Source organism: Petaurus breviceps, unplaced genomic scaffold (genome assembly GCF_028583685.1).
Source record: "Petaurus breviceps papuanus isolate PSGF00001 unplaced genomic scaffold, PetGlider_PUasm1.0 387, whole genome shotgun sequence".
NCBI lineage: Eukaryota > Metazoa > Chordata > Mammalia > Diprotodontia > Petauridae > Petaurus > Petaurus breviceps.
Window position 1 is genome coordinate 1,293,285 of NW_027186308.1, and position 17,245 is coordinate 1,310,529.

The 17,245-nt window shown below is 56.3% G+C and overlaps 1 protein-coding gene across 5 annotated transcripts in view; it reads left to right on the forward strand.

Moving 5' to 3' along the window:
• The window catches only part of COL18A1 (collagen type XVIII alpha 1 chain), a 136,309-nt gene that overhangs the window by 60,670 nt on the left and 58,394 nt on the right, over window positions 1–17,245 (forward strand). For 2 of the 5 annotated variants that reach the window (XM_069100304.1, XM_069100305.1), the window contains exon 1: window positions 9,933–10,825. The exons of 1 other annotated variant lie outside the window; for it this stretch is intronic. In XM_069100304.1, the coding sequence (XP_068956405.1) occupies window positions 10,105–10,825 (721 nt within the window). In that variant the 5' untranslated portion in view covers window positions 9,933–10,104. 2 more of the 5 variants (XM_069100306.1, XM_069100303.1) reach the window with 2 other exon arrangements.

Sequence of the window (17,245 nt, forward strand, 5' to 3'; positions counted from 1 at the left end):
GGTTTTCCCTGCGCGGCGCACGGATCTGGGGGCATCTGGGCATGATCTGGGGGCATCCTGGGGCATCTCGGGGCATCTGGGGGATCTGGGCAGGATCTGGGGGGCATCTGGGCATCCTGGGGCATCTCGGGGCATCTGGGGCATCTGGGCAGGATCTGGGTCGTGGGCACTGGGATCATTTCCTGGTCTAAAGCATGCCCTAAGGGAAGGCTTAGTTATGACACTTGAGGGGGACCCAAAACTCTGGGCTAGAGCTCAGCACAGGGGAGCCACAGGGACCTGGACTCCAGTCCCATCTACAGGCCTCGCTCGCCGTGTGGCCTTGAGCATGTCATGCTATCTCTGTGAGACTCGGCTTCCACATCTGTAGAACAGCGGTGACAGGACCTGCCCTGCTGTGTCACAGGGTTATTATTATAAGCCCCATAGCACTGATATGTCAGCCCCCATTGTTGTCTGGATTGTCCAAAAATGTCTCAAGGCCCGTTGTCCTGCATCTAACGAAATGAAAGTGAATGTGGAAAAGTGCAAAGGCCTGCATTTGGGCTTTAAAAAGTAAAAGAGCGTGCAGAAATGGCCAGGTAGTCATTTGTTTGAAAAAGATCTGGGGGTGTTAGTGGGTCACAAGTTCAGTCAGTCACTCCTGAGATCCCTGGGATTCACTGCCCTCTTGAATGTGCGCATACATGTGTGGATATACATGTTCACACATGTGTTTGTATGTGTTCATATGCATCCGTGTGTGTGGCAGGGACCCAAGCTCTCAGGGTTGGTCACTGCCAGGCCTTGGGCTGGTCTGGGTTTTGCCACTGGGAGAACTGAGATTGTCACACGCTCCCGTCAGATGCCAGGCTGTGTGCTGGGCACTGGCCTAAAGAAGGCGGAAGTGAAAGCTTCCCAGAGGTGCTGGATAGACTGGCATCAATACCTAAGGACAGCTTGGTGCCTGGCTCCTTCTTCAAGTCTTCATGTGTTGGCAAGGGTGCCATGGCCAGGGTGCCATGGCCAGGGTGGGAGGCAGAGAGGAGGGACTTGGCCATGGTTCTGCTAGGCTCTTGAGGCCGACTCCCAATTGTGGGCCAGAGATCTCTGAGCTGGCCATAGCTCCTTCCTCTGGATCCTTCTCACGGCCAGCTACTCTGGGTCTGACCTAGCATTCGGGGTTCTGGGCCTGCCTCTGCCATCAGCAGGGCCCCTTCCTGACCCTCAGAAAGGAGAGGGACCAGAAGAGAGGATGCCAGACCCCAGGCTGCGGTCATTGGGCAGGGTGCTTTGCAAGGTGCCTGAATGTGCAGTGCTGCCCAGGAGGAGGGTCTGGGTCTTGGAAGGGTGGGCAGCATGTGCCTGGCCATCACTGTGGAGTCAGGGCTCTGGTGCAGAAAGAATCCCCCTTCCCCGGCGCCTTTGCCAAGGGTCTTTGGCGGCCACAAAATGCTTGTCAGCATTCAAGGTTGGAAGCATTTGCTCCCTCTGGCCCCTCCTTGGAAGCAGAGCTGATTTCATAGCGTGCCAAGAGGCAAGTTGATGTGTGTGTGTGTATGGGTTTAATAATAGAAATAAAAGTTCATGGTAGAAGGAAAGAATTCTACCCAGGTAACAGGAATGAACAGGCTCCCGTGAGTCAGTGGGGGGGGGGGCAGGGGGAGCCCAAGGCAGGTGTGTTTCTGTCTTATCACATAGGGGAACCGAGGAAGGAGCTGAGGTCCTGGGGAGAGATGATTGACTGGAGGTGGGGGCTGATTTGGCAACAAGGATGGGAATTAAGACAAGTCGGGAGTGGGAGGGGGGCCGGTAAGTGGAGTCCCTTTTGGCAGCAGCAGGAGAAAGGAGCCCTTGGAGCCAAAAGGGTCCCGCCCATTTCCCAGAGGGGAGCTGGGATGGAGCTCTGCATAGATGGTAGCTACCTTGTGGGTGTGGCAAGTGGGCTGCACGCTAGGGGCACCCAGACTGTATACTTCAGCTGGGAGCAGACCCGGGGCCCCAGAAGGGCCTCCAGAGTCAGGTACTTGGGGACAGCAGGAAAGATCCAGGATCCCTCCCCACTCCTCTCTTCCTCCCCTCTTTCCTCCTCCCCCCTCTCCCTTCTCACTCCCTTCCTCCTCCTCCTTCTCATCCCCCTCCTCTTCCCCCTTTTCCCCCTTCTCCTCCCCTTCCTCCTCTTCCTCCTCCTCCTCCTCACCTAAGAACTGGGAACAATGGAAGGAAGAAGCTGCAAAGAAAGAGGCCTAGGCTTCATGTAAGGAAGAACTTCCTGATAACAAAAACCATCCTAGAGTGGAAGGTTGCCAATCCAACACGCATTTATTAAGCGCTTGCTGTATGCCTGGCTCTGGGCTCGCGGATGAGAATATAAAGGCAAAAATGAGAGTGTGCCCCTTGGATGGGGGTGGGGGGTTCCAAGTGAAGGCCAATGACCTCTGTCCTGCCACAGTATTGATGGGATCCTTGGTCAAGGTCAGCATGGAACAGCTGGCCACTGAAGTCGTTGTTCAGTCAGCATGCATTTATTAAACACTTACTATGTGTGAAAGCCAATCCCTGCCCCCAAGGCATTGGGGTATTCTCAGTGGGGAGACCAGACCTAGCAGATGAAGGGTGGGATTGTAGAAGAGGAAGAGGAGGGGAAGAAGAGTTACCTTGGCTAAGTTATTAACAGCTCCTCAAACATTCATCTGACCAGCAGAATGGGGCCATGGAGAAAGAATGGAACCTGGGCTTCACCAAAGTGCTCCTGGACTGACCAAGGCTGGCATGGCACAGGGCCCGGAACACAGTAGGCACTTCATAAATGCTCACTGATTGGCTAGTTCCAGTTCCTGCATTCCCCCTTAGGATTCGAAGGTATTGATTCAGAGTATTTTTCATTGCTTCTCTGAGACGGCTGATTTCTCCAAGCATGTGCTTTCCCAAGGCCTCTGGAATCTCCCTAGCCACTCCAGGGACCCTCCAAAGTCCACGTCTCCATATTGTTGTGGCCATATGGGTCCTAGATCTTGGAGAGCTAGAAGGGTGCTTGAAGGCCCTTTACTTTATAGATGAGGGAACTGAAGCCCAGAGAGAACAAGTGATGAGACAAGATTTACACACAGGCCCTCCTGATGCCCAAATATGGTTATTTCTCTGTGGCCCCATTCTGCTGGTCAGGTGAATATTTGAGCCAGAAGCAAACCTAGAGATCATTTAGTCTTGCTTTTTCCCCCCCTCTCTTTGAAGATTATGGAAACTGAGGCAGAAACTGAAGGTATGTGACTTGCAGGGGTGTTACAGCTAGCTTGTGGCTCAGGCTGTCCCACGATATGTAGCTCCCTGCTTCTCTTTAACCTTTACACAGGATATGCATTTCATGTCGCCATTAGAAGTTGAAATCTGACCCTGATTTCCTGGAAGGTCCATCCAATTAATTAAGCATAAATGTGTGTTAGAGTTTCATGACTCACTGTGAGCACTGGTGAGAGGTTTCTTGCTGGGTGAGACAAGCGTTGGAGAAGAGGGATGTGGGAAAGAGTATTGGCCAGGAATTCCGAGAACCACATGCCGTCCTGTCTCTTTACGTTCCCTGCCGTGTGACCCAAGGTGAAGCCCCAGCTATCCCACTCCATGGAATGGAGGCAGACACAGAGATGCCCTCTGGTCCTCCCTGCTCACATGGTCTGATGCTCCATGTCGCCTGTGCTAGTCTGTTCTCCAAACCAGAGTCTGTCTTTTCCTTGCTGGATGACCTCAGGGAGTTGGTGTCCAGAGATGTGGGGATGTTGTTTGGGTGGGTGAGGCTGGCAGCTTTTGCCAAGGTGGCCTCCTATCTGTGGGCAGAGGAGTGGAGGCTATGGGGTCTTGGGTCTTGGGGGGGCAGCTACACGGAGCTCTGTGGTCCATCCCTTCATCCAGTCTAGACTTAGGACTTGGTAGGAGGATGCCCCTCTGAAGCAGGTCAGCAGCTCATCTGTAGCCTGGGGTGCTGAGCAGTGGAGGGACAGAAGGGACGAAGGTCAAGGAGAAATCTGCCTGCCCTCTGGGAGCTTCCATTCTCCTTTCAGCCAGCATAGCTCCAGTGGCAGAGGGAGATGTCCGTCACTGACTCCCCACTAGCGTTGCTTTACAGGGGTCCTACTCAGTGTTTCTCTGGGAGCTACACTTGCCCTGCAAGCACAGTTTCTCCCTCCACAGAATGAGGAGTCTGGGCTCCCCTCTGGTGTCCCTGCCCTGCACCCTGCACTGGTGTGCACAAGAGCTGGACTGCAGTTAGAATTCCCCCTTGTGTGAGGGGCTGTGGACTGTCCGAGTGTCTTGGAAGGTGTGCGGGGCCTGGAGAAGAAGAGAGAACTGTCTGTGCTCGCCTCCTTGGGGGGAGGGGGTGCTGCCACAGCTGGGTCAGGGGAGAGGTGGCTGGATGTCTAATGTTCTCTTTGGGTGAAACATCATTCATGGGGCCTGTTTCTCAAGGAACCCAGAGCACATTTTGTGTGACCAGAGTAGACTTCTTTGTGATTCTTGAGGCAGCCCCTTGAGATCATAGAAGGTAGCCTTGGAGACGTGGTAATGTAGATTGGAGCCTCCCTAGGCCATCCGCCTTGAGGACCAGAAGAAAGACTTGTCTAAGGTCTCACAGGCAGTAAGGGGTAGAGAGAGGATTCAAACTCAGACCCTTTGCCTTGGAAGTTAGTTGGCTCTCTTCTCCCCCTCCCCTCATCTCTACCCCAGTGGCTAGGCAGAACTCCCTGACATTGCTAAGACATCCCCTTGGGATGGAAGCTGAGCATGTTGGGACAGAGCCAGGGCCTGGCTGTGGGTGTGGGGCGCCAGGAGAGCAGCTGACGTGTTGGGGCACAGATCTCCTTGTAAATGGGGATGCCTTGTTGGTGTTTCACAGTTGGAGCACAGAGGATTCAAAAAGTCTCCCTGAGAATTCCAAGGGAAGACTCCTGCCCCCTGCCATTCACCAGCCACACCAGCCTCCTTCACAGTGAGAAACATTCAGCTCACAGGAGCCCCAGGTACTCAGTGGGAGGATTTGAGGGAATAGTTCCCTCTTACCCCCTGCCAGGCCAGAGAGCTGAGGGCAGTGGTCCAGGAAAGGCTGCTTCTGGCAGGAGCCTTGGCCAGGATGCCCCAGGGCAGCTGCCAAGGATTGGGCTCCACTACATGGCTGTGCAGCTGGGACCAACACCAGCAGGGTACAAGGGGTGCCCCCTGTGTTGTTTAAGAGTCTGTGGGCATTAGGGTGTCTTTATGGGAGGGATCCTGCCCACACATGCAGTCGTTCAGCTGTGTTCCTATGGTGCGCTCAAATTTAGAACGTTCTATGGCACACGCTCCCTCTCCGCCCCCTACCCCCACCCCCCTAGACTACCTGGGGCCTGTGTCTCACTGGCCCAGCCCCTCTCCCAACCGCTAGCCTTGGGCTGGGGACCTTGGGCTGTGGCAGGGCTGCGGCTGGCGTTTGGATAGGACCACCCTTCCCGTGCTCTGCGCCTCTCTGAAGGAGATGCTCCAGGGGCCGGCCTCCTCCATCCTTCCGCCAGGAGGCAGCATTTATTAAGCACCTACTGTGTGCGGAGCACAGCCCTTGACTCTGTGGATCACTACATGGAATGGAACGACCCCGCCCTCGAGGAGCTAGCATTTTAAAGTGAGCCACACCTCAGCTCAGCCCCGCGGGAAGAGTGTTGTGCCTGGGTTTGGAGGGCCTGAGTTCCAATCTCGCTTTAAATGTTTGCTGTCTGTGTCCTCACTCAAGTCGCCTCGTCAATCTTTAACCCATTTTCTTCTTTGTAAAATGAGGGGCCAGACCAGGTCTGTCAGTCAGTAACATTTATTAAGCGCCTACTGTGTGCCGGGCACCACGCTAAGTGCTTGGCAGTGCAGAAAGAGACAAAAGGCCAGGCCTGACCTCGGGGATCTTGCCGTCCACTAGAAGACCTCGGGTGTTCTTGGGAGCTTCCGCTCTGCTCCTAGGGAGTTCCTGCCCCTCCCTGGGCCTCAGTTTCTTCTCCTGTGAAATGGAGGAGTTAGGCTCACCAGACGCGTCAGGCTTCAGTGGTCCCGCCTCTTTCTCCACCCTGTAGCTTGGATCCAGACGCTGTGGACTCTGAGCGAGGGAATGAAGAAGGGAGGGAGAGAGAGCCTGGCGCACACCAGCCTCTGAGGCCCTGGGGATTTTCCAACAAAAGGGCCCTATTCTCTGATAATTTGTTTAGGATGAATCCTCTGCATTAGGGGATTAATCTTGAGAGCGGAGGCTGCTGAAGAACAGATGTTTGCATCTGGCCAGTCCCCAGCCCAGGCGGGGAGGGGAGGGAACACGTCCAGCAGCCAATGGCCAAAGCCTCGGAACCAAGTAATTTGGTTAACTCTCCCTGAGAAAGTGCTTGGGGGAACGAGCTCACTCCCAAGGCGGCTTGATTAATGAGTGACTTTCTGTGGTAGCCTCGGCCATTAGACGGCTGTTAGCTCTTTCACGTGTGGCTGCTCCTGGGTCCGGCCTGGGAGAGGGCAGGTGATGACCCTTCGGGTACACGCAAAACCTGGGAGGGAATGGAGCCGGGAAGGAAAATACTGTTCCCCTGAGCCTTTCCTTCTGCTGGCCAAACATCCCCTGCCCCCACCCAAGAAGGGCCGACTGTGCGCCCGGCACTGGACTGACCAGAGAAGATACAAAGACAAAGCACATATATAGTCCCTGCCCCCAGGAAGCCCCTGCTCTTCCAGAAGGGATAGGTCCTAGAATCAGCCATTTTTAGAATGTAGAATGTCTTAGAAGCAAACCATTGGGTCCAACCCAAGGGAAGATGGCAGGAAGTACAAAATAGTTTGGAGAGAGAAGACATTGACGTGGAGGCGAGATCGGGAAGAAGCGCGTGCGCAGCTGGTGCTCTTGTATTCCGAGGGCACAAGCCTGGAGGTGGGCAGGGAATGCTGAGGTCAGAGAACGAGTCGACTGCTTTGGCTACCCAGAAGGGTGTGACGGGAGATAAGGCTGAAGAACTGCGTTGGAGTCAGATGGAGGAGGGATCGGAGGGATTTATGACTTGTCTTAGAGGCAATAGGGAGCTACCGAGTTTATTGAGGGAGGGTGTGTGTAACATGATGGGACCTGAGTTTTAGAAAAATCACCCAGCTTCTAAATGGAGGATGAACTGGAGTGGAGAGACGCGGAAGTCAGACTCCTCAGCAATGATCGCCACAGTCCGGGTGTGAGGTGATGAGTGCTTGCACCAAGGCTGGGGTAGTGTCAGAGGGGAGGAGGGGGCGAATTGGAGAGAAAGTGCCCAGGGGAAATCTGGAGAGATGCTGCGGGGGTGATCGCTGAGGGATGCTGCAGGGGCGAGATCAACCCTGTTTCGGAGTCTTAGGGGGTGAGATCGACAAGGGATGCCCCCAGGTGAGACTGACAAGCTTGGTACAGCTTGGATGGGTGGGGCAGTGAGAGAGAGTGAGGAGTCCAAGAAGACCCTTGGGTCGCTGATGATTCCTCTAAGTGGACCTCCTGTGCCGTGCTTAGGAGACATGCTAGTCTCCATCCTCTTGTGGGCGCCCCCCAGGTTGTCCACATTCCTGCCTAAAATGTGGTGCCCAGAAGAGAACCCTGGCATGCAGGTGGGACCCACCCAGGGCAGAAGGCAGCAGGCCTGGCCCTTCTCCTCTCTTCAGGCACCCTAAGTTAGTGTGTGTGGAAATGCCAGTGGTATCAATCATGATGCAGAGTGTGCACGAGTGACAGTGTCGGTGAGGGCAGAGGCAGGCCAACACTTAACATCATTTGTGATGTTGGGGCTGCCATGAGGTGTCTCAGTGGACTTTGCATCAGGAAGACCTGAGTTCAAGTTCAACTTTAGACATTTACTAGTAGCTCTGTGACCCTGGGCAAGTCACATAACCTCTGCTTTGGTTCCCTCCATCATGAGGATAGATCATCACACTAGCCATATCCTAGGGCTGTTGGAAGGATCCAATGAAATAACAAAGGCAAATGCTGTATACTTTTATTTTAAAGGACATCGTTTGCTAGTGGCAAAGGAAAGCTGTCAGAGGGTGGGTCACCTCGTGGCCACAGATCTCACCCTTACCCCAGCCATCCCAGAGCCCCTGGATATTTCCCCAAGGCCATCTCTTTGGATTCTGCTTGGCCCCAAGGGAGGGAGCAGGAGCAAGGGATGGGAATTAGAGAGCTCGGCTTTATTGTTAGGACTGCCTAAACATGAATTGGCTTCCCCGGGGAGTAGTGAGCTCCCTGTCACTGCTGGAGGCTGGGGATGGCTTTCTTTTGGAGCAGAATGATTTACAGGGGATTCACATTTCAGGTTGGCCTCTAGGTGACAACTACTGTGAATGTAGGCTTCTGTGAATAATCTGTAAAAAGGGGACCAGACATGAGTGTGGGGGTGAGCCAGGCTAGACCTTGGGAAAAATAACTCCGGTGTGCTGTGTGTCAAGAGCTTCCTGTGGACCCCAACAATGTTCCACAAGCTGGAAGGTTTTTTAGTCTTAGGAGGAGTCAGTTTCTGTCCCAAACCCTGGCTGGCATTTCTGCCATCTTCTTTCCCCTGAGCCATCTTGGGCCAGGAGCTTTCCATCCTAACAAGGTTTCCCGCTGCTTGACCTCAGGGAGGCCACTTCCTTCTAGGGCAAGATTGAACGGCCAGTCCCTGACTTACTGTCCACTGTCCTAGAGCTGAAGTCTCCTCATCATCTCCTAGTTAGGAAGGAGTTAACGGTGGCTCTCTGGTGGGCCCTGCTATGGGCATGGGCTGGGGCTGGGTCTCTGCACAGAACCCTCACAGAACCGCAGGCAGCTCAGAGAGCTGATTGCAGAGGCTTAGAGATGCTATGCCAGTAGTCCCCACCCTCACCCCCCACCCAGGGATGGCTTTGATTTGAGAATTGGGGGGGGGGTAAATGCACTTCAGGTATGTTTATAAATGCGCCCCCCCCTTCCATACACACCCCTCCCCACTCCGGGAGTCTGGTCCTCTCCTGAGAGCCTGGGACACTGTTATTTGTGCTTGTGGGTGGAGGGGGAGGGAGGGGGCCTGGGAGGAGGCAGGGAATGAATGGGGGAGGCTGTGGGAGGGCCGGTCTGCGATTGGACAGGCCACACCCCTCCTGGGTTGGCTGCCAGCTGGGAAGGGTGCTGCGCGTTCCTCAGAACCAGAGAGGACAGCCTGGCTGCCAGTGAGCAATGGAAGAGCGGCTGCAGACTTGAGAACCTCGGGGGTCTGCGCAGTCCCCCGGCCTCTTCTCCTTTTGATGGCGCCCCTCCAGAGAAGCTTGGCTTTCCTCTTCTTGTTGGCTGCTCACTGGCCCAGTTCTGGGGCCCAGTTTTTTGGCTGGTGGCCATCCAAGGAAACAGAAGCCACAGCAGGACCCCTTCTGCCGACCTCGGGGACTCCGGTTGAGAGAAGCCCCTTTGCAGGGCCCTCAGTCCACAGTGCCACCCCGGCTGCTCAAACGAGTGCCCTTGGACTTAGCCCAGAGGAGAAGTCGGCGTCTGGGACAGGGACTCAGCCGGATCCTGAAGCCTCAGAGGCAAATACAAAGGTGTCCGTCACCCCTTCACGGGTACCCCCCGGGAGGACAGACGGCAAAGAGGAGAACATCGCCGGCGTGGGCGCAAAGATCCTGAACGTCGCCCAGGGCATCCGCAGCTTAGTTCAGTTTTGGGATGAGAAAGGCAATGGGGAGAGCTCTTCCGAGGGTGAGGCGGCTGCTGCTGACTCCCCCACGACCCTTCCCCCACTCCCCTCTGCGTCTGGACCTGGGACGGAACTTAGCGTCACTGAGAGCGGGAGGATAGGTGTCGCAGGGGAAGCTTCCGCCCCGACCGCGGCTGGCTGGGCGGATGCCCTCCACCTGACTGCAGCAGCTGCTCCTCTGGGAAACCGGTCCCGGGGGCTGCCCCAAGGGCATCCCTCAGCCCCTCCCCCAGGTAGCGCATCTTTTCCTCTTTTCCCGGGGGGCCTCCCTCCTGCTGACCTTGAGGTTCCTCGGCCTCCTCGCCCCGCGAGCAGCCTGGAGCCGTCTGATCAGAGCAGGCAGGTGGCGCGCAGCCAAGCTTCCCTAGAAAGAGAAGGATTCCTGCCCGTCCTGGCTTTGAGGGATCCTCCGAAAATGCCCACTCACCGCAGCTCTGGGGCCTGGCTTCTTTCTCCTCTGGTGGTGGGTGCTTTGGGTGACGGGCTCTCTGGCTCAGCATCTAATCAGCGGGCTTTGGGCGGAGGTGGCGCCCACAGTAGCCACCACCGTGACAACAGTGGGCACCAGGGGCCGCTGGCAGCCAATCTCACCGGGCACAGCAATGGTTCTCTTTCTGATGCATTTCATCTGCTGGGCCCTGCTAGCACCAATGCCTCTGGGTCTTGGGGGTCTGATTCGCTAACCGCTTCTGAGCAGCGCTCTCACCCTGGCCGCTCCGACGAGGTGCCCTTCTCTCTGCCAAGACTGGCTTCGGCCCCAGGGCGCTGCGTGCCGCTGCCCCCCGATTTGCCTTTCTGCAGCCTCCCAGGCACCGAGGGCTTCTGGCTGCCCAACTATGCCCGCCATGACAGTGCCCAGCAGGTGTGGGCGGCCCTGAGAGAGTGGGAGTGGCTGCTGCGCACGAGGTGCCACCGCTTTCTCGAAGCCTTCTTCTGTTTGCTGCTCATGCCCCAGTGTAACGCCTCCAGTCCCTCGGGGTGGCCTCCGCCGCCGCCACCGTGCCGTGAGTTCTGTGAGGGCCTCCAAGACCTGTGCTGGAGCCGGCTGCACGAAGGCCGGCTGCCGGTGCCCTGCCCCTCCCTCCCAGCCCAGGGGGACACCCAGCAGGCCTGTGTGTTTATAGACGTGACTGCAGGTAATGCCATGGCCCGCCAGGGCTGCCTCCCCTGCGGCCCTTGTCTTTGTCTGCATGCCAGGTGAGCTGAAGACAGGGGGAGGGAGCCGGGCCCCTGTGCGGTGCCCCCAGCGCCAGCGGGCCCAGGAACTGGACTACAATGGGCAGCAACATCATCATTGCCTTTCCGCCTCTCGGCTTGCTCAGCTATTTAAAGGAAGGACAGTGCAGGGAGTCAGGAGGGAGCCTTCAGATCCCTCTTCTCCCCTGATCTGTGCTTCCCGGCCTGGGTAGTCCAGTGCAAAGACAGGGCCCTGCCTCTGGAGTCGGAAACCCTGAGTTCAGATCTCTTCTCTGGCAATTCTGGCGCTTATCACCTGTGGCACTGCGGGCCTCAATCTCCTCATCTGCAGGATGGGGGACTTGCCTGGGGTGACCTTTTAGACCTGAATTTGTAAGGGACGCTTGCTTAGGCCTCTCCCGCTTCTGGGGCCTTCTCGTCTTCAGGGTGGAGGCAGGAGCAAGCCTTGCATTGCTGCCATTCCCTCCTCCTCCCTTTGCCCCCAAGGTGATGTGTGGATGCCAGCCTCTGCTCTGGGTGCCAGCGCATGGCCAGAGCTCTGTAGGCCTGGTGCAGCATAGCCCAGCACCCGCCTCAGCCCCTGGAGCAAGTTCATTCCCTTCAGTGGGCTGACCCTTGAAGGCATGCACACCCTCATGCAGGCCTCGCAGTGTGCCAGCCTCAGAGCAAGCCCTGGCCATCCGGGATGGGGAGCGGGTGCCAAGGGAGGGCGGGGAGCTCTTCTCTGTTTAACAGCACCCTAGGGCAGGGGCCAAGCTAAGGAAAACCTCCTCCTCTCCCTCTGGGTTGGGGAGACAAGAAGAGGAGCCTGGGGTCCTGCTTCCCTCCTCAGTCTGTCTTAAACTTGTGTGGTTGAGCTCAGCTCCTGAAGTTTCAGAAAGATGTCCTTCGTCCTTGTCTAGCTCTTGGGGCTCCCCCTCTTTCCTGTCCTACCTTTCAGGAAGATGTCCTCCTCTCCCCATGGCTTTTATCATTAATGAGGTCACTCAGTCAGTGACCTTGAGCTGTAGAAATAGTCCAATTGTGCATTTGTGTGTGAGTGTGAATGTGTGTGAGTGTGTGTGTGTGTCTGAATGTGTGTGTGTGTGTGTGTGTGAAGGGCCAGAAGAGGCACAAAGCAGGAGGGGGCCAAGTTACTTTCATTTTATCTGCCTTTCACTCTCCTGAGAAGAACACCAAGAAATCTCATGCCAGTTCCTGGGGGCCCATTGAAGGTGCCCTTCAGCTGAGCAGAGGCCACCCCTGCCCTTGTGGGCAGCAGAGTTTGCTTTGCTGCTTCCCTGAGGCTGTTTAGGAAAAATCCCAGGGTGGTGCCCCTCGACCTGCCACCCCCACCCCACCCCGCCCCTTGTAGGGTCCAGCTGCTGGCGAGTGATGCCGGACCATGTGTCAGAGAGGGGCTTCCCTAGGCAAAGCCTCTAAGGAGCTGGAGCCTGGGGAGGGCCCTTGTGGATTTCTATGTCCTCTTACTCCTTTCCCGAGGCCTCAGGCCATGCCGAGCTGTCCTTGGGCTTTGACCCCCAGCTGTGGCCATCCTGATGTAAGCCCAGCTGGCCAGTCCCAGGACTCACTTTCTTATTGCTTTTGGATTGAAAAATCTGATCTCCTTGAGCAGGGCAGGGCCAAATTTTCAGACTGGGTTTTGGGGTATTTCTTTTTCCCTCCAGAGAAGGCTTTGGCTTCAGGGGGGTAACCAGAGGCTCATCCAAGTTCTCCTCCGACCCTGCCCAGGAGCTCCCATCGTCCCTGGGGGCCTTCAGCCAGAGGCTGGCTGACGGACTGGGCCCACTTTTGGGGGCACTCTTGTTCTGGGTCCCTCCCTGAACTCTGAGATTCTGGGACTATTCTTTCAAATTCTGAAAGACCGGATCCCTGAGAGTAAAACTGTCACTGATTTCTAGACAAGAGAGTAAGAAGGGGTTAGTGTGGGAGGTAGGGGGCCAAGAGCCCAGACAATGTCTGGGGCATGTCACAGGCTCTCCAACCTCGTTTGCCAGCAGTAGCCAATGGGGAGAGATGGTTCTGCTCTTCAGAAGGCGCATGGGGAGCCAGAGCTACAATTGGCCAGAGGCCCCTGAAGGGCACCCAGCCCCTCCCTGAAGGCTCCCCCCCTCCCCCCACTCCCCCCCCCTAATGTGGGAGTGTTGACTGCCTCCTGCCCTTTGCCCAAACTAAGCTGCTGGAGGAACCTCCTCTAATTCCATTCCCCCCTCAGGGGAGTGGGAGTGTGATTCAGGCTAATTAATATTGGGGCTTGGGTTACCTGGCCCTTTAAACCTGGGGCCTCCTCCTTGCTAAGTGGGGAACTTGACCCCAGTGCCCCCTTGCTTCTGATGGCCAGGAACCCTTCTGGCCCATGGATTTCTGTTAAGGAGAGTTGGGGCCCGGGGCTCAGCAGCCCCAGCAGCCATCCTAGGGGCTCCTGGAAGTTCTCAGCTAAAGGGTCTTTAATTTGGAGGGAGTCTCTGGGTGGGTTGTCCTCGAAGCCACGTGCCCTAACCCTGATCCTGGTCTGTCTTGTAGGAATCTCCCCAGACTCTGGATTGCAGTGCTGGCCTGGGGGGAGAGGCAAAGACTGAGTAGGACACATTTCCTCCTTTGTGGAGTTTATGGGGTGGGGGTGATATGTCTCACACACACCCCAGTGATCCTTGATATACATGTGCAGGAGAGGAGCAGGCCCAGTGCTTTGGGGCTCCATTGGAAGAAAAACAGCCTTCCTCTGGCCTTAAATCAGGGCAGCCCAAATGGAGGATGTGGTAGTATGGGAGGGGCCCAGCCCAGCTTGTTTCTGCATAGTCCAGTAGCCCTGAGATAAGTGGGTGTGACCAGGCTGTGAGTTAGTGGGGGGTGAGAGGACCAGCCTGGATGGGTCAGGTCAGAGGGAAGTGTCCCAGGGCAATGGCAAGGATGGTACCTGCCAGCAGACAGAACTGCCATCCTCTGATCTGGGGTGAGTAGCAGGGAGGGGGCCCTTTGCAAAGAGTGACACAAAGGGGGCTGCTCTTACCAGACATGCTGCCCCTTGACCCCCCAGGCCCTCCAGGGCCGGTCCCAAGTCAGGGGCTCCCCACAATAATGGAGGGACTGTTTTCAGCATCCTCAGGAATTCTTTGCAGAATGGGGGATAAGGGCCGCTGTGTGTGAAGCATAGAGATGGGGCCTCTGGCTCCTGAGGTGCCGGGGGAAGGGAAGCGAGGCAGCAGAAATTCCCGGCAGTTGGCCCAGGAGTCTGGTGTGCGGATGTGTGGGTCAGGATTCCCAGTGCCGACCTGAAGATACCCAGGAGGGGCAGCTGGAGACAGGGGACTTGACATTGCGGGTCTTTTCTGTGGTTTCCAGTGATCTAAGGAGCCAACCCAAAGCGAGTGCAGGTGATGGCAGCCCTATTGGTTCCGGGAGCGAGCCACCAGCTTTGCCTGGCCCAGTGGTGCCCCGATGCCATCCTCCTCCCCTGCCAGCCCATCGATGCCAGCCAAAGCTCTAGAGACATGGCAGCTCTTTGGGCACCTACCAGGCCCTGGCCAGGCCGGGCCACAGAAGGACTCTCTGTACTCCCCCTGCCCTCTATATCTCAGAGCCTGGATTCACGAGCCCTCCTGAGGTCATCTGGGCAGAGAAGGACCTGGCCAAGTAAGCCTGGGCAAGAATCCAGGTCAGAGCAGGCCCAGGGAGTGAGTGACTTTCCCAGAGTCAGTGCTCGAAAGTGTCTGATGCAGGATCTGAACCCAGAGCTTTGTGAGTCTATCTCTCCTGTTTCCTGGCCCAGATCCCATAGAGCGTCTAAGTATCATTCTGGTCCACCACAAAGAGAATGGGGGTATCCTGATGGGGCAGCCCTGGATCAGTGCACAAGGACCTGGTTCTACCACCTACTTACAACCTGCGTGACCCGGGGCTCAATCTTTACCCTTCTGGGCCTCAGATTCCTCTCTGTAAACACAAGGGGGTTGGGCCAGATGAGCCTCAGTGAGGGGGCAAGCAAGCATTTATTATCGCCTTGTGTGTGCCTGGCACTGGGTATAGGGATACCCAAGCAAGCTGGCTCTAGCTTCTAGGAGGGAGATGAGACCCACAGGGTGGAGGAGGGGGTTGGGGTGGTTGGGGGCCAGTGAGTAGAGGGTCTTAGCTGAGGCCCTGAGCCCGAGGAGGCCCCTGAGACCAGGGAGGCTGACTCCACTCTTCAGGTCTGCTGGATCAGGAGCCAGCTTCAGTCTTTGCTCTTGGCTCTGGTTTCTTTTCTGAAATGGAAGGGCCACCGGTGGTGTTAGCCCAATTTTACAAGTAAGGAAACTGAGGCTCAGAGAGCTAAGGAGATTGCAGTCCTCGCCCCAGCGACCAGAGCTGGCGCTGGCTAGCAAAGCACAGCTCCAGTGGCCAGATGCACATGTGCCTGCAGTGTATTCCTAGAACTGAGAGCACCCCCTCTCCAGTGTCATGCCAGGGGAAGGGGGTCCCTGTGGGCTAGAGAGGGCTGAGCCAGGCTTCAGTGGCCAGAGCCCCGCGGGTGTCGGTGCCTGCCCGCACCTCGGTCGCTGAGACAAAAACAAGGAGGATTTGGCTCTGACTTGACCACGGCGGCCTCGAGCTCTCCATGGTGGGCCTCCTTCCCCCTCCAGCAGAGGGTTCCTTTCTGGGAGGGTCTGGTGTCTGTCCGTCTTGGTTGGAGGAGGGTGGTGACCAGGATTGAACGATGTCAGTGCAGGCTCTTCAGGGTCCAGCTCTCTTCTTCTTAAACGGTCTGGCTCATGGAAGTTGCATTGGTTTGGTGCATTCGTTCAAATGATGCCAATTCGGGGCCATAGAGGAAGGGTAAGGCTGGACCCCTACCCCAGGAACGGACTGTGCTGGGAGGGGCTAGGGTGGGGACGACAGACAGTAGATGTGTTCTCCTTCCAGTTGGCAAGATCTGAGTTCAAATCTGTTCTCAGACATATGCCAGCTGTGTGACCCTGGGAAAGTCTCTTCACCTCCATCTGCCTCAGTTTCCTCATCTGTAAAATGAGGAACACTGACCGGAGTTTCAGCATTTGGTCCATCCCCTATGTCCCAGACCCTCTGGAGCATCCTGGGGCAGGCTGAGGTGGGGGAGAGGGCGCCGGCCTCACGCATCAGACCTGCTCATGGCCATACAGCTGGAAGATTTTAGAAACCAAAGCCTTCCCGAAGTCCCCGGGACTTGCTCCAGGATGTCAGCCTGGCCTGCAGAGTGAATGGGATGCCCTTGTCTTTGGTGCTGGCCGGCATCGATTGCCGGGACCTGCACCCAGACCCTCGAATGGCCCAGCATTTACAGCCATGGCCAGAACTGGTCAGTTCCAGAAGCCTGGAGCGATGACCACTGATCCTCCTGGAGCTGTGAGTGCCTCAGTCTAGGGATTCTCTTTGGGGTTGGAAGTAGATCGATGGCCTCCCCTGAGTGCATCACAGACAGGCCAGCCAGCATGCTGGGAGCCTTCCTTACTTGTGGCCCCAGTGGGGCTGTGTGCTGGCCATCCTCCCCTCTGCTCACAGCCAACCGTCTTCTCATGTTCTAATCATGTTGCTTTGATGATCTGTCTGGTGCTCAAAGTTGGGTCTGTGTTTCAGGAAGAGGTGTGGGGTTATTAAAAGCACTCTCATGCTTTCTAGCCCCCTCTTTCTCCCATTCTGCCAATTCAGTGTCTGTCTAGCTAGAGAGAAATACTACTGGCCACTCTACAGAGAAAGGAATCTGGATGGGCAGGGTTTGTAGGCTGGCTCTCCAATTGCATATTATTAATGACTGGGAAATGAACTAACAAACGAGTCACTGTTACTTTAGGTGTCTAGAATCTCTTTCTTAGGGAGGGGAGACCCTTCCACTGAGCCTGATTGCAGACCCTCTCGGATTTGGTCGATGGTGTTAATTAGCCCCTAAACTTACCCCTTTTTGCCAGATTGGTTCTGAGCTCTGCTGATCCTTGGATATGAGACCCCAAGCCTGTCATCTTCCCATCTTGGGAGGCCATAGCATGAGGAGTCGTTTGACCAGGGCTGTGGGTGCGAAAGTGCAGGGCAAGCTAATGTTATGTAAACGGGAGTCAAGCTTGCTGATTGTTCTTCCTTGAAACAAAGACTTTAAAACAGTCTATGGAATGAAAGCTACTAAGGCCTAGCCCCAGAGCAGGAAGTGGAGAAGCATTGCTGGGGGGGGGTGAGGGATTGCACGCTCCTTGGAGGCGCCCTGAGCAGCTGTGAATCACCGGGGGGGGGGGGGGGGGGGGGGGGGGGGGGCGGGGGGGGCTTGGTGAAGGAGGCAGAGGGCTTGGACTGGCCGGCCTTTGCTGTTACTCTCTGTGCAGTGATTCAGCTGCCTGAAGGGAATGCTGGTGATTCAC